Genomic DNA, 15,935 nt, shown 5'->3' with positions numbered 1-15,935 from the left:
AGGGGAAAAAACATTAATTTCATATTACATAATCCAAAAATATTTTTTGCCTTCTAAATTGCACAAAAATCCCTCTTGACTTCGAGATTGCACAAATCCCAAAAGGGCAAAAGCAATTTTTTATTTTATTTTGGGGTGCAGGAGAAAATTCATGGACGTGCAGGAAGAAACTTCCCTCGATGTAATAACCATACGAATTTATTGAACTTTGGAAATGACAATATCATTAAAGCCCAGCCTAGTATTAATTACCTTCACGGCATATAACAATATTAAAATCTGACACGAATCTACCATAACTGAAAGGAAGGATTTTGAAATATTACACATTTTCACATCCCAGAGCCATATATTATTCCAAGGCCCTTTCTATTAATCAATTAATGCATCCATTTAAGACAAGCAAGTATAAAAAGTTTAACTACTAATAATAAAGTACATCTAAAGTTGAAAACATTATAGCAGCAAAAGAAGGAACAGGGTAAAAGTCCTAAAACAAGATAAAATACCACGATCACTGCCTTGATCTTGACTCTGCCCGTCTAGCTTCGTCTGGAGTAGAAGGGAACAGCTCCACATACCTTGATCCTATGGTCATTTTATCCTTGGACATTGCCCTCTTGGCCTCCTCAGCAGAAACAAACTCCACATATGCCTCTCCAGTGGCTTTCCCATCAGGGCGACATGCAATGTGTACCCTGTCTTCTATCAGATTGAAATCTTTAAAGAATTCAACAATTTGAGATTTTGTCACTTGGAAGGGAAGGCCACGCATCTTCAATATCTCAGTGTACTCCATTTGATCTTTATCACTGAACCTCTTTGACCGGGAGGGTGGAGGACTACTACCATGGTAATCGTTATCATATATTCCTTCGTAATTGATCTCAGCAGCAACAGCATTATAATAATCCTGCTTCTTACACCTGAACACTTCTACATAACGGCGACCCATGTTCTGGCGATCTCTCTGCAAAGCAAACTCAACTTGCATTGCTCCTGCAAATACCACGAAGGCCTCTCCTGAGAACCGTCCACTCTTGTTGACCAGCAACACATCGACAATGGTCAGTCCAGCAAAAAACTTCAAGATGTCAATGTCGGTACAGTTGAATGGAAGCCCCCTGAGACGAACCACAGGAAAGGGAGGGGGCTGAAAGCCACCAGCATATCCATAAGGTAAGCTGCCTGTCCCGCTGCTCACTGCGAAGTATGGATTTGATTCCATCATTCTTTGTCTCTTTGAGCCAACCTCGTACCCGTCCGAAACCCCCCCGCTTCCCAACATTGCCCTTCAAATTTCCATACCCAAAAAAAAACAATCCCCCACTCAACATGTTAATAAAGCCAAACCCAACCCTCTTTTCCCTGACACTTAATTTTAATTCCTATTACTCATAATATTCATCACAACACCCACAGCCAAACATCGGAGAGAAAAAAAATAACAACAGATCAATCAGACCACCATTAGAAACAGAGAGAACCACACCAAGACCACAAAAAATTATATTCAACACATTCATTATGCAGGACATATATAAAAAATCAAAAGATAGAAAAGTTTGCACAAATTCAATCATAAGCTGTGCAAGATTAATACTTAATAGTGAAGTAATATACCAAATGTTACACTAACACGGCTTAAAAGGCTAATTGATTTAAAAAATCATGTAAACACAAAATAAGCACAATGTGATTGATTGCAACAACACGTTATTGACCTTGACCAGTAGGTTGAAAGAAAATTAGACATGCTCAGAGACTCCATATCATATGAGGCATACTATAGGATATTAAATTATTCAAAATAAAAAAACACAAAAAATTAAGAGAGAAAAGAAAGCATATTCGTGGCCTGAGACCTGATAGATATGTTGTTTGGCGAACCCAACCCAGCAAAGCCCACACATAGGAAGTCAATACAATTTCATGCAACAAACAACCCCAATCACCCTATAACCAAAGCACATATCCATATAAACAATAAAATCAAAGAAAATTAAATGCAAACACGATTTCTAATCATAAGCACCACCACACGGAAATAAAACCCCATAAATTACTAAAAGAACAAAGAAATTGGAAGGAAAAGGCACACAGAATAAAAAAGATGAAGTTAGGTTGACATACCCTCGGGGACCATACATGTTACCAAGATCGCCGAAAGATCGAGCGAAAGGCGCTTCCGTGGACGGAGGAAGACGATACGGATCCAGCGCTACAATCAGACGAGAGAGGAATCGTAAATTGAACTGCAAACCCTAACTAGGGTTACACGCTTCTACTTCTTCGCCCAACACACTGCGCACCCCCTTCAAGGTTTTCGGTTTTAGTGTTTTCCCCCTTTACCTTGTTTCTAATTTATTCAAGTTTTTTTTTTTTAGCCGTGTTGTTACTAGACATATATTATATAGTGCCGAATTGGACTTCAATGACAAAATTGCTCTCCTCTGTGGATCCTGAGCGTTGGATGAAAGGGTAATATAGGAAATATGTATAAATAAATTATATTTTGGTTAACCAGTAATAGCTAAATTTCTGAAAGAATAAACTATTTTATTAGTGAAAGAATGATTTTCTGGTTTTAATTTTTATTAGACTATTTTACAAGTTAATTATAATGTTTGAATTTCAAATATCATTTGTTATTAAATTATTAATAAAATGTAATTATCTTTTTTGTACGTTTAATAAATAAATCAGGATATTTTTTATGTATAACAAAACATAGATTTTTGGTTCTTTTATCTACTAAAATCTGAATATATTAGAATCAAAATGTTCAATTTTCAAAAACTTTTTTTTCATCAAATCAAGACCAAATACATAAACCTCGCAGAAAAAGAAATTGATAAAATGGTCACTTTTTAATATTTTAAAGGGTCTCGTTAACTAGTATTTTAAGATACTTGTTAAAGTAATTAATATGCCTTAAATTTTATAAAAAATACAAAGATAAGTATAATATTAAATTAAATATGACTTAATCATCATTAATGAAATTTTATTTAATTTAAAAAACAAAATTGTCCATAAATATAGTATATGTGGGTTTCATATTTTATTTAATGTTCAACGATAAAAATTAAAAAATAAATATAATAATAAAATAAGAAAATTTAAATTGACATAACAACCAGAAAAAAAAATGTTAAACATAAAAGAAAATTATAAAAAACAACTAAACTATCAATTTTTTTGTAAAACTTAAAGACACACCTTTTAGACGGTCTTACATTTGAAATTTTCACTTTAAAAAACTCTTGAAGTGTCACTAAAAATATTTTTTTCTTTTTAGTAGAGACTTATAAATTTTAAAGTTATTATTTTATATGTTATTAATTTAAAAGGATATTTTTATTTTTATAAAATTTGTTATATACATTTATAATATCTTAATTAATATATTTAGTTATTTAAACTTTCAATATAAAATAAAAAAATTAATGCAAATTAATTTTCTTTAAGGTCAGCATTTTTCTATTTTAAATCGTAAAATTTTCAAATAAGATAAATTTCAGGATGTAAAATCCTTTGCGCATGACAGGCAGAAAATAACACATATTTTTGTTATGGCGATAGAGTGCATCCAAGGAAGAAAGGAAAGGGAGAGGCCCAAAGTTTTCAAAGTCATCATTAATATCATTTGTGTGAAATTGATTATACTGCATAAAAATTTATATGAAAAGTACAAAAATAATTAAGGATCTTACTAATTAAAGATAATTTGTATAAAAAGTGCAAAACTAGTTAAAGATTTTCACTACTAATTAAAGATAATTAATATGTATCAAGTTTATAAAAATGCATAATTAAATATGATATTAAATAAAATTTGACTTAATAATTATTAATATAATTTTATTTTATTTAAAAAATAAAAATATTTTTATTCAGATGTATTTGATATTTTATTTAATGTTCATCAATAAAAATTAAAAAATAATTAAATATAAAAAAGAAATAAATTAACAAAATAAAAAATAAATAGTGTTAAATATCTAAAAAATTTACAAAAAAAAGAAAAAAATTTTATTTTTATTTTTTTAGTAAAAATCTTACAAATTCCAAAACTTTTTTCTATATTAATAAATTGTTGTCTAAAAATTTAAAAAAATATTTTTATTTTTATTAAATTATCAGAATTTCTAAAATTTCTATTATTTTAATTAATCTACTTAATTATTTTAATTTTGAATATAAAAATAATATGAAGAATGCATATTAACTACTTTTTAGTCTGTAGATGCCGATTAGCATTCTCTCTCGTATAATTAATTATACCTTTCATTATTTGGAAAAAATAGTTGATAATTCTATATATTTTTAACGTATAATTTAGTTATAGATATTTTACTATAATTATAATTAAATGTGTAAATATAAATTTATTTATAATAAATAAAGTATTAAAATTTCATTCAATTTTAGTGTATTTAGCACAAATGATTTCAATTTTTTTCTTTATTTTTTGTTTTTTTTTCCTTTCTCTTTCTTACTGTTTTTTTTGGAGTGAGAATAGAAACCATGACTGTTTGAAACATTTTTTCTTCTTTGTACTGTTTATTGGTATGTGTATCTTTTTATCTTTTTATTAAAATTTTAGTAAGAAACTGATTTTTGAAACATACTTTTTAAAAATGAACCCAATGTTTATAATAAAAAAAGTTATTTTACAGAAAAGAATTTTTTCAAGATATGAGAGATTACATAACGGGAAAATGGGTTTCTATAATCATATTTATAAAAATTGGGGATTACTTAGCTTAGTATTTATGCGGTGGTGATCAATCAAAACTTTTCACATGATTAAGAAATTGAAAGACATTTATACTTAATATATTCTTTTATTTTTATTAAATTAATCAATTTTAATTTTGGATTTTATCAAAAATAATATTTCCATCGTTATAAAAATCGAGATCACGTTATTAAATTCTTTTAAAATGTTTAAATTTTAGTGTATATTATTTATGTTTAAAAAAAAGGAAGGGAATTACACAGAACATGTGTAATGTTCTAGGGGATTGTTGTAGGGTAGTGGGATTGTTGACTATCTAATTTTTACTTTTTAAATAAAAATTCAAATTTATTTTCACTTTAATATTTAATGGGTATTTCACATGCACTTTATCAATATTCGAATTCATTTTTTAATTATTTTATATATTAATTAAATAATTATTTTACAAAATAATAAAAATTACAATAAAATAAATAAGATATTATTAAATATCCAATATAAAAATTATACATATTATCTTTTATTCAATGTCAAATATTATGAAAGAAGTTATAATTGTATAAATGTAAAATAAAATATCAAATAAAAATTTGGATAAAGATAAATAATTATAAAATATAATAAAAAAATTAAATAGGTAATATTGTTATAAAATTAAAGGTAATAAGAGAGAGAAAAGGAGATGAAGAATAGAGAATGAGAGAGGAGGAAGTAACTCCTGTTTTGTATGTGTGTCGTATCCAACTGAGCGTGAAGACATTTTTTTTTTCTACCTAAGAACAACGTTCTACATTCCTCAACCGAGGTTCTTTCTAATCTTTTTCTCATTCACAAACTTTATCTTATATTTTTTTTTGATGATAATTGTTTAATTTTTTTTTTCTCTGTCTTATTATTATTATTTGATTTCAGTAATTTCATACATGAAATTTGATTATATTAATATTTTATGTGCTAGTTCTAAAACATGTCAAATCTTGCAAAGCTTGAATTTGCGACCCTTGATATTTTGGGGAAGAATTATTTATCATGGATTTTAGATGCTGAAATTCATCTAGATACAATGGGTATGGGTGATGCTATTAAAGAAAGAAAAATAAAGCATTTGAGCAACTAATTTGTTCCTACGAAAACAATATTGTGAATAAAGATTTCACAAATATTATGAATTTATTTCATACATTTGTATGGCTGGACAAAGCAATAAAGATTTTGATGAAAAATCATGAGATCTACCTAATTTGCTCCATTCCCAGAAGTGAATGCAACAATAAATATTATGAATTTATTTCATGCCTCTGTATGGTTGAACAAAGCAATGAACTTTTGATAGAAAATCATGAAGCATGTCCAATAGGTTCTTGGTTCTGCTCCATTCCCAGAAGTGAATGAAGCAACATTTGATTTATATTTTCATGATCATGATCATGATCATGATATTGATTATGGACATGGTTATAAAGAAAATTTCAAAGACACATTTTGTCACCAGAAGTGGCACAATATTGTGAAAAATGGAAAAGGGAAATGTGAAAATATTGACAAAAAGAAAGATCAAAGTTATATTATCATTACAGTGGTAAAAGTCATTTGAGTTGTACTTATTGTACACCAAAGCATCTTACAAATAATGAGAAGAACAAAGAAACACATTTTGCTTATGAAGATGGTGATTTTAATTATGGCCATATAGATACTACTCATCTTGATATTGGTGATTTCTTTTCTAAACCTGGTGGAAGTATTGATCACCATATTGGTGATGGGAGTGTTAGAAAATAGTTTTATTTTATTTTATATTATGTTATTAAATTTTAAGACAATGTTTTATATTTAATTCATGTTGCTTTTTTTTATATGTATAAGATTTTATGATTTTATGAATAAAATCCTCTATTTTTTCTTCTTCTCCTCTTACAAAGTAATCTCTAATATTGATATTTATGTTTATATGAAGAATGAATATTGGCATTAACACCAATGATGAGGATCTGTGCCTTGCTAATAGTGCAACAACTCATACAATTCTCAAGAGTAATAAATTTTTCTCTTGTTTGGTAATGCGAGAAGTCAATGTTAGTACTATTTCTGGTACTACAAATATAATTGAAGGCTTTGGAAGAGCTATTGTACTTCTATCGAGAGGTACAAGATTGAATATTAAAAATGCATTTTATTCTCCTAAGTCCAATAGAAACTTATTAAGTTTCAAGGATATTCGTCTAAATGAATATCATATTGAGACAAATAATGAAGGAGATATTGAATATCTTTATATCACTCAAATTGAGTCAAATAAAAAATGTGTATTGGAGAAATTATCAGCCTTTTCTTATGGCTTGTACTACACATATATTAATGCGATTGAAACGCATATTATTGTAAGCCAGAAGCTTACAAATAAGAATGAATTTCTTGTTTAGCATGATCGGTTGGGTCATCCTGGATATATCATGATGCGAAAAATAGCTAAAAACTCATGTGGACATCCATTTAAAAGTCAAAAACTTCTTCAGTCCAATGATTTTTCATGTACTGCATGTTCGCAGGGAAAGTTGATAATAAGACCATCACCAGAAAAAATTAGAAATGAGTCAATCTCATTTTTAGAACGAATACAAGGTGATATTTGTGGTCCAGTACATCCACCATGTGGATCATTTAGATATTTCATGGTATTAATTGATGCGTCCACTAGATGGTCACTTATTTGTTTACTATCAACTCGAAATCAAGCATTTGCTAAGTTATTAGCACAATTGATCAAGTTAAGAGCTCACTTCTCAGATTATCCAATTAAGAAAATTTGTCTTGCTAATGCTGGTGAATTTACATCTCATGCTTTTAATGAGTATTGTATGTCAATTGGAATTGAAGTTGAACATTCAGTAGCACATGTTCATACTCAAAATGGACTTGCAGAATCATTGATAAAACGTCTAAAATTGATTGCAAGACCTTTACTTATGAAAGCTAATCTTCCAATGACTACTTGGGGATATGCAATTCTGCATGCTATAGTATTGATTCGTATCAGACCAATAAGCTATCACAAATACTCTCCTTTACAGTTGGTTTTTGGTCAGCAACCTAATATTTCTCATTTAAGAATTTTTAGGTGTGCTATATATGTCCCAATTTCTCCACTAAAAAGGACTATGATGGGTCCTCAAAGACGTTTGGGAATATATGTTGGATATGATTCTCCATCGATAATAAAATATCTTGAACCATCAACAGGTGACTTATTTACAGCTCGATTTGCTGATAGTCATTTTGATGAATCAGAAATTGGAAAAGGATATTGGTTAGAATGAATTATCATTATCTCATCTTGATCCTCATACAAAAGAATGTGAACTAGAAGCTCAACAAATAATTCATTTACAAAAATTGGCCAACCAATTACCAGATGCTTTTACTGACACAAAAAGGGTAACTAAGTCGCATATACTCGATGCTAATGCTCCAATCAGAATTGATATTCCTGTTGGACAATCTAATATAGCAAATGAATCTCAAACACACCTGAAGCGTGGTAGGCCTGTCAGTTCCAAAGATAAAAATCCTCAGGTGAGAAAAAGGGAAAAAAGGCAAGATGGCCTAATCGAGGAGGTAAAAGTCCCAAAAGATTCTTTTGACATAATTAATGATTTGGTTCTAGAAGAACCTCAGGTACCTGAAATTGTTAAAAATGATGAGATCTCAATAAATTATGTCATGAATCATAAAATATGGAATCGAAATAAAGTCAATATTAACGAGGTTTTTGCATATAATGTAGCAAAGGATGTTATAAGTGATAATGAAGATCAAGAACCAATGACAATTGAAGATTGTCGACAAAGAAATGATTGGACAAAATGGAAAGATGCAATCCAAGCAGAATTAGATTCGATTGTTAAACGAAAGGTTTTTGGACCTATAGTTCGCACACCTGAGGGTGTAAAACCTATTGGGTACAGATGGGTTTTTGTACAAAAACGAAATGAGAATGGTGAAATTGTTAGATACAAAGCACGGTTAGTTGCTCAAGGTTTTTCACAAAGACTTGGTATTGATTTTGAGGAAACATATTCTTCGGTATTGGATGCAACAACATTTAGATATTTAATTAGCCTTGTTGCACAAGAAGGTCTGAATTTGCACCTCATGGATGTTGTTATAGCCTATTTGTATGCCTCTTTGGAGAATGATATGTATATGAAACTCCCTGAAGGATTTAATTTGCCCAACAAAGCAAATTTTAAAGAGGATTATTCAATAAAATTGAATAAGTCCCTTTATGGATTGAAACAACCAGGACGTATGTGGTATAACTGTCTAAGTGAGTACTTGTTAAAGGAAGGGTATAAAAATGACCCTATTTGTCCTTGTATTTATATGAAAAGATCCGAGAATGAATTTGTCATATTTGTTGTTTATGTAGATGACATAAACATAGTTGAAACTCCTAATGAGCTCACAAAGGCAATTGATTGTTTAAAGAAAGAATTTGAGATGAAAGATCTTGGAAGGACAAAGTTTTATTTGGGATTACAAATTGAGTATTTCAACAAAGGTGTTTTTATACATCAAGGAGCTTATATAACGAAAGTGCTTAAAAAGTTCTATATGGACAAATTACATTGATTATGCACTCCAATGGTGGTGAGGTCATTAGATGTTGATAAAGACCCTTTTAGACCTCAAGAAAAAGATGAAGAACTACTTGGTCCTGAAGTACCATATCTTAGTGCTATAGGAGCACTAATGTATCTTGCTAATTATACTTGACCTGATATAGCATTTGTTGTAAATTTGTTAGCAAGATATAGTTCTTCACCTATAAGAAGACATTGGAATGAAGTAAAACAAATACTCTGTTACCTTAAGGGCACTATGAATATGGGCTTATTTTACCCAAATGATTCAAAATTAGATCTAATGGGTTATGCAGATGCAGGTTATTTATCAGATCCTCATAATGGTCGATCACAAACAAGATATTTGTTCACATGTGGTGGCACAGCGGTTTCATGGCGATCTGTGAAACAAACAATAACAACAACATCGTCAAATCATGTAGAAATTTTAGCATTACATGAGGCAAGTCGTGAATGTGTTTGGTTAAGGTCTATAATTCAACATGTACGACAAACTTGTGGTTTATCCTTGGGAAGAATGAAACCAACAATAATATATGAAGACAATAGTGCATGCATTGCTCAATTGAAAGAATGATATATTAAAGGAGACAGAACAAAACATATTCTTCCAAAATTCTTTTTGACTCATGATCTTCAAAGAAATGGTGATGTAGAGATCCAAAAGATTCGTTCATGTGAAAATCTAGCAGATTTATTTACAAAGTCTTTGTCAAGGAGAACTTTTGAGCAATTGGTTCACAAGATTAGACTCTGTCATCTTGATGATGTAAGTTTACATGAGGGGGAGAAATAGAAGATGCAAAGAACAATATTATATAGAATGATGTACTCTTTTTCCTTCACTAGGTTTTTATCCCAAAGGGTTTTTCCTAGTAAGATTTTAACGAGACACATTCTTTCATCAATGGACACCCAAGAGGGAGTGTTATGAATTAATGGTCGTCCATTGATTTGATACAATTACTCATATGATTGATAATCATATAATTCATTACTCTTTATGTAATATTTTGTATTTGCTATTTGATTTTATATCCTTTATGGGTTATCATGTTGTATCCATAAATAGGACTCGTCCTATCAGTAATACGACACACATACAAAACAGGAGTTACTTTCTACTCTCTCATTCTCTATTCTTTTTCTCCTTTTCTCTCTCTTATTACCTTTATTTTATAACAAATATAAATTTTTTAAATTACATAATAAATTAAAGATATTTATTAGTAGTTTCAGAGGACGAGAAAGAGGTCAGAGACACATTTGGCTCGCAAAAGGACACAACAAATATACATATACACTTATCTTAACGTTTAGCAAGCGTACTAAATTGTGTAAGTAGTAATTGACAAGACCGAAAATATCGTTTCTCTTAAGAGACTCGTACAATACCAAATAATCATAGAATTAATAACTAATATAGACTAAAGAATATTTCCATAATTTGAGATTAAAGTAAATCTTGGCATAAACAAGTAAAGATGAACTTTGATAGTTACAATGCTTAAACAATGGAGAAGACAAGAAATGATATGAAATGGTATTGTTGGGGTTAGATTTCACAGACTTCACTCTTATGCATATCAAAACTCACACCATCCATTAATATACTAATATCAACCCACAAATTTATTCAAACCCTAATCCCTTATAAGAATGAACTTATGTTTCCTTATTAAAAGTCAATCCCTTAAACCATTAACAAACAAAACCACTTTATAAACTAGGGTTTAAAATAACTAATGGGTCAAACTCCATTCCTAGACACAAGCTTCGTGGGTATCTTGTTTCATTTCTAGGTTTCAAAAGATATTTTCCAACACCTAATGAACCAAATATCAAGCTATGGGTGATCAAACCAAGCATTAAGCGAGGAAACAATAATACTAACATTTAATGGAAAGAGGCATATATATATTCAAAAGCATTTGTAAAATACAAGAGAGTTTAGTGGTTACATCTACCCCCAACAAAATGGGTTTAGCTCTCCATTGTCGTGGAGAGCGCAAGCTTACAAATGGAGAAATGGAAGAAGAAAGAGATACAAAGAGGAAGAAGGGGTGGTTCCCACAAGCCCTAATAGACCTCCAAGCTCTCCCAAAGAGTGTTTTCATGTTTCCAACCGCCAAAAATAGCTTTCATTCGAGCAACCAAGAAGAAACAGGGCAAAATTGTGATGTCAACATAAGTGGTGTCCTACCCTGTGTAACTGTCGCCCAACGTTGGCCAGTCCTGGAATGTTCTAGACTCTCCGACTTGTTGTCGCTCGACCCTGTGTAGCTGGCACTTGATGTTGGCCACCTCTTGAACAAAATTGGTTTATGAGCTTATGGCATTGGGCCTAGCTTCTATGTGCTTGACACCCTGCACTTCTTTTAATTTAGGTTATTGATTGCTTCTTCATGCTTCTCATGATTGTGGTTTGAGACAAAAGCTTCCTAACACAAATTTTGCACAAGAGAATGTGGATCAATGGTAAAATTAGATTAGTGTAACCCAAAATGTATGTTCACAAAAGCAAACTAACATTGAAGATAACAAGGTTTAAAACCAAGAGAATAGGTGGTTTTGTTAATGAAAGATGACTAAGATGATAGTAAAATTCAACATTATCAACATCTTTGTTCTCGGACCTATTTTAAAAAAAAAATGGATATATGTTATTCATATCATTATCCATCAAAATTAGGACAAGTATTCCAACAATATATATGAAGATAAGTTCATTTGTCATTCTTATTTGTGGATAAAAATACTTATGTGGTTTAAATTGAATTTAAAAGAAGAATTGATAATGATATGATTTCATGAACGTGGCTATCAAAATGACAAGAGAGTTATCAAGAAGTGCTCCAGCGGAGCTTCTCAAATCATTGACCTTTTTATTAAGGAAATTCATTGTCAACTAGAGCTTTAAATCTTTTGAGATTCTCAATTTTGTGAAAAGGAAATTCATTGTCAACTAGAGCTTTAAATCTTTTGAGATTCTCAATTTTGTGAATGGAGGATAATAGTTTGAACAATTTGTTAAGAAACAATGGAAAAAGATAATGATATTTCTATCCATTTTTTTACCAATTTTTAATTCACAACTCCAATCACTCTTAGATCATTACATCATACCACTAAAAAAAATCAAAATAGATAATTGAAAAGTGATTGACGTGATGGATTAAAAATGTATAAAAAAGATGAGTCAAAATATTATTATTTCAATAGAAAAGCTCACAATCAATAAATGAAGTGTGTGTACGTGTTAAAGTAAAAATTAATATTGATGAAGAGTAAGATTAAGTGTGAAACATAGAAGATTTTGAAAATGTACAAACAACAAAGTTATGGAGAGGTGTATGGATAATTAAACAATAGGTTGGACAAAAACCTCTCGTGTTTGTCATTCGTTTGCTCCCTTTTGTTTTTCAAACTCTTACTCTCAATGCATGATGGTGTATTATGAAAAGAGCAGGCTCAGTGACTAACAATGTGCTTAATTTATACAATTTTATCCATCATAAAGTTTTGGACGTTAAAAATGTGAAAATCGTGACATAAGATAATTGATAATAACATATTGAATCAATATCAAAAAATATCACATTCATCGTAACAGTACGAAGAGAAAAACTTACAGTGCATACATATACTTGTTGCAGAAAAAAAGGGGAGGTATGTTGCTGAAAATTTTGAAAGTGTTACTTGTGATTCTGGTACAATGGTGTATGCTAAACTTTTTCCCTTCATCCATTTATTCGATCATCGATCAAAAGAAACTAATTATATAAATCATTATGATAAATTTTTTAATAATAAGTACTATCTCCCATATCTAATATATCACGTGTTCCATTATAATCTATTGTCTTTAAAGAATAAATCATAAGTTTATTTTATATCAGAATTAAATGAGTTTTCTCATATGAATCAAGTATCAAAATATAGGCCAATGGATCGGGTCGAGTTGATCTGTTAGTTTCTTTTTTAAATATTTTTAATTTTTTTAATTTGTTTTTAAATATTTAAATATTTTTTAATTTTTTAAATTTGTTTATATATATATTAAAAGCATAGTTAATAAAAAAATTAATTTTAATTGATTAGTTAATGTTTTTAATTAGATAAATTAAAATATTATTACATTTACATATTAAATTACTTAATTATGACTAATAATTGAGACTTAATTTGTATGTGTTATTGATTTAAAATACAATACTATTATATATTTATGCATTTAAAAAATATAAAATAAAAAATTAATACTTTTAATTATTTTTATTATTATTTAAAATGGGTCAATGGACTGGGATGAACTTTCTCGTATTTTGGTTCGTCAAATTGACGGACTAGACAGGACAGACCAGAAAGGACTAGGTTGAGATCTTCAACTCAACCCATCCTTTTTAACACGGGCTGACAGGCTCACTCGTTGGATCCAGTCCATTTTATCACCCCTACAAATATGTTCATAGATGAAAAAAGAGTTTCAAAAAGTACTTACCATTATTGTCATGCCATGGAACTATGTCTCATTTGTGTTACAAGATCGTGTACAACATGTATTTACTTAAAAGATCGATAATCATCAGCTTAATTCTAATACACTTAAAAAAAAAAACACGTCAACATATTTACTTTCACATATTATTATTTGTCATAAATATTGTAACAAAGTGTTCAAATATAACTTAAATAGCCTAACAATTAAGTTCTCAACTTTAAGATCATATATAAAAAATTTTAACAATACACCATGTGAGATAACCTCAAAATAAGATAAAAACTCAACTTGTAGCAGTTAAGATTTTTTTTTTTCTACTACTCAAATATACAGATTCGTTAAGATTTTCTTTTTATTACTCAAATATACAAATTCACCATATGAGATAACCTTAAAATAAGATAGAAACTCAACTTCCAAAATATAACTAAATACAGATTTCATGACATTAATACAACCAATGAAGTTTGAACTAAAGTACTTTATCACCTCTAACCTATCTGTTTGCCTGTATACGAGCATAAAACTCTTCGTTACTTAAAGATATATCATTATCTTTTTTGGTAACTTTCCAATTATAAACATCTGAATTACTTTATTATCATCTTAAAACTCTAATTGCATATTGAGATGTTAGATATGATATAAACTTGAGTACAAGTAAGACTTTCAACAAATGAATGAAGTATATGAAATATTTTACATGTGTCAAGATCATTTTTGGGCACTAACTCAATCTTAATCACTAGTTTTTCACCATTGAAATTACATTGGATGAATAATATTTAATCTTTAAAGCTCTCCAAAATTTTGTTAATATAAATTTATTAAGATAAATAAAAAATTTATTGAGATATTTATGAAAGGATCTTAATGCTACATAAGATACATTTTCCATATTCTTTATATCAAAGTTTTTTTTGAGAGAAATTGTCACAAGTAAAATATCATCCCATGTAAAACAAGAAAACAAAATTTACCTCCACCAATCTTCTATATTTCTTTCAAAACTAAATAAAAACATATTTTATTTAAATTTTAAATACCATCCCAACTTCTTTAATCCATATATGAATTTATTAATCCAGCAAAATAAATATTCATAATTACTATAAAACTACAAAAGTATCATTCAATATGGTTTATACAAACCTCTCATTCTAAATCAGCATTAAGATGTTGTTTTCACTTCTATTTACTATCTAATGTAACTTAAAATTAAAATGAATTATTAATATTGGAATCATTCAAATAAAATCTTTCTTAGACAGAGAAGAAAACATTTCATTATAGTTGATTCTTCTATTTGAGTGAATATTTATTAGTTTTAAAGACTCATACATTCAATGAATTGTGCACCATTGTGCAACTCAATAAAATTCAAGACTTATTAGATACCATAAGGTCCATCCCATCTTTTATACCACTATATCACAAACTCAATTCCTTCTAACTCATGATTTGTGAAACTGTTGGCGATCATGGAAGAGGAACTTATTGTTCAATCAATTGTTCAATAGGTTATCCAATACTTACTTATTACTCCTTATAAACAATTTGATATCCCTCATCATACTTAGGAACCTGTGAAACTCAAACTATAGTGTACTTTTAGTTCCTCATTAATGGACATAAAAGTACATAATTCTACATCCGTTCACAACAAAAAGCGAATCAAGATTAAAAATGAATTAATTCTAAAACTAATTTAACTTTAAATATAGAAAAGTATTTATGCCGATCTAAAGTATAACATAAATAATACATATTATTTCTCATATGATTTTAATTTACCAAATAAAAATAATGAAGTTTCAAGGCTGTTTCTGAATTGAGTTTAGAGAACAATGTTAATGGAGAGTTTGGATTCATGGAAGCATGTTTTTGAAGAGGGCTTTAAGAATAGATTTTCATCAAAATATATAAGTCATTAAATAAAAAGAAAATTTTAGAAATACAATATACTTTTGTAATGGAATTTGTTAGTGTAACGTTTTAACCACTGGTGTATTATCCGGTATGAATATATTTTTTAAAACCC

The 15,935-nt window shown here is 29.1% G+C and overlaps 1 protein-coding gene across 2 annotated transcripts; it reads right to left on the bottom strand.

Moving 5' to 3' along the window:
• Nucleotides 1–329: 329 nt before the first annotated feature.
• Nucleotides 330–2,386, bottom strand: LOC114178255 (RNA-binding (RRM/RBD/RNP motifs) family protein). Of its 2 annotated transcripts, none has more exons than XM_028064061.2 (2): nucleotides 2,134–2,386; nucleotides 330–1,292 (listed from the first exon to the last, which is right to left on the bottom strand). In XM_028064061.2, the coding sequence occupies exons 1-2, from the start codon at nucleotides 2,148–2,150 to the stop codon at nucleotides 515–517; spliced, it is 795 nt and encodes a 264-aa protein (XP_027919862.1). In that variant the 5' UTR covers nucleotides 2,151–2,386; the 3' UTR covers nucleotides 330–514. The 2 variants fall into 2 exon arrangements, with proteins under 2 accessions (XP_027919862.1, XP_027919864.1); XM_028064063.2 differs by having other exon boundaries at nucleotides 330–1,203.
• Between the last annotated feature and the right edge of the window lie 13,549 nt (nucleotides 2,387–15,935).

This window comes from Vigna unguiculata, chromosome 3 (assembly GCF_037176805.1).
Source record: "Vigna unguiculata cultivar grain cowpea cultivar isolate G323 ecotype 2 chromosome 3, ASM3717680v1, whole genome shotgun sequence".
Classification (NCBI taxonomy): domain Eukaryota; kingdom Viridiplantae; phylum Streptophyta; class Magnoliopsida; order Fabales; family Fabaceae; genus Vigna; species Vigna unguiculata.
The sequence above is the reverse complement of the archived record's forward strand: the minus strand, read 5'-3'. Positions and strand labels throughout refer to the sequence as shown.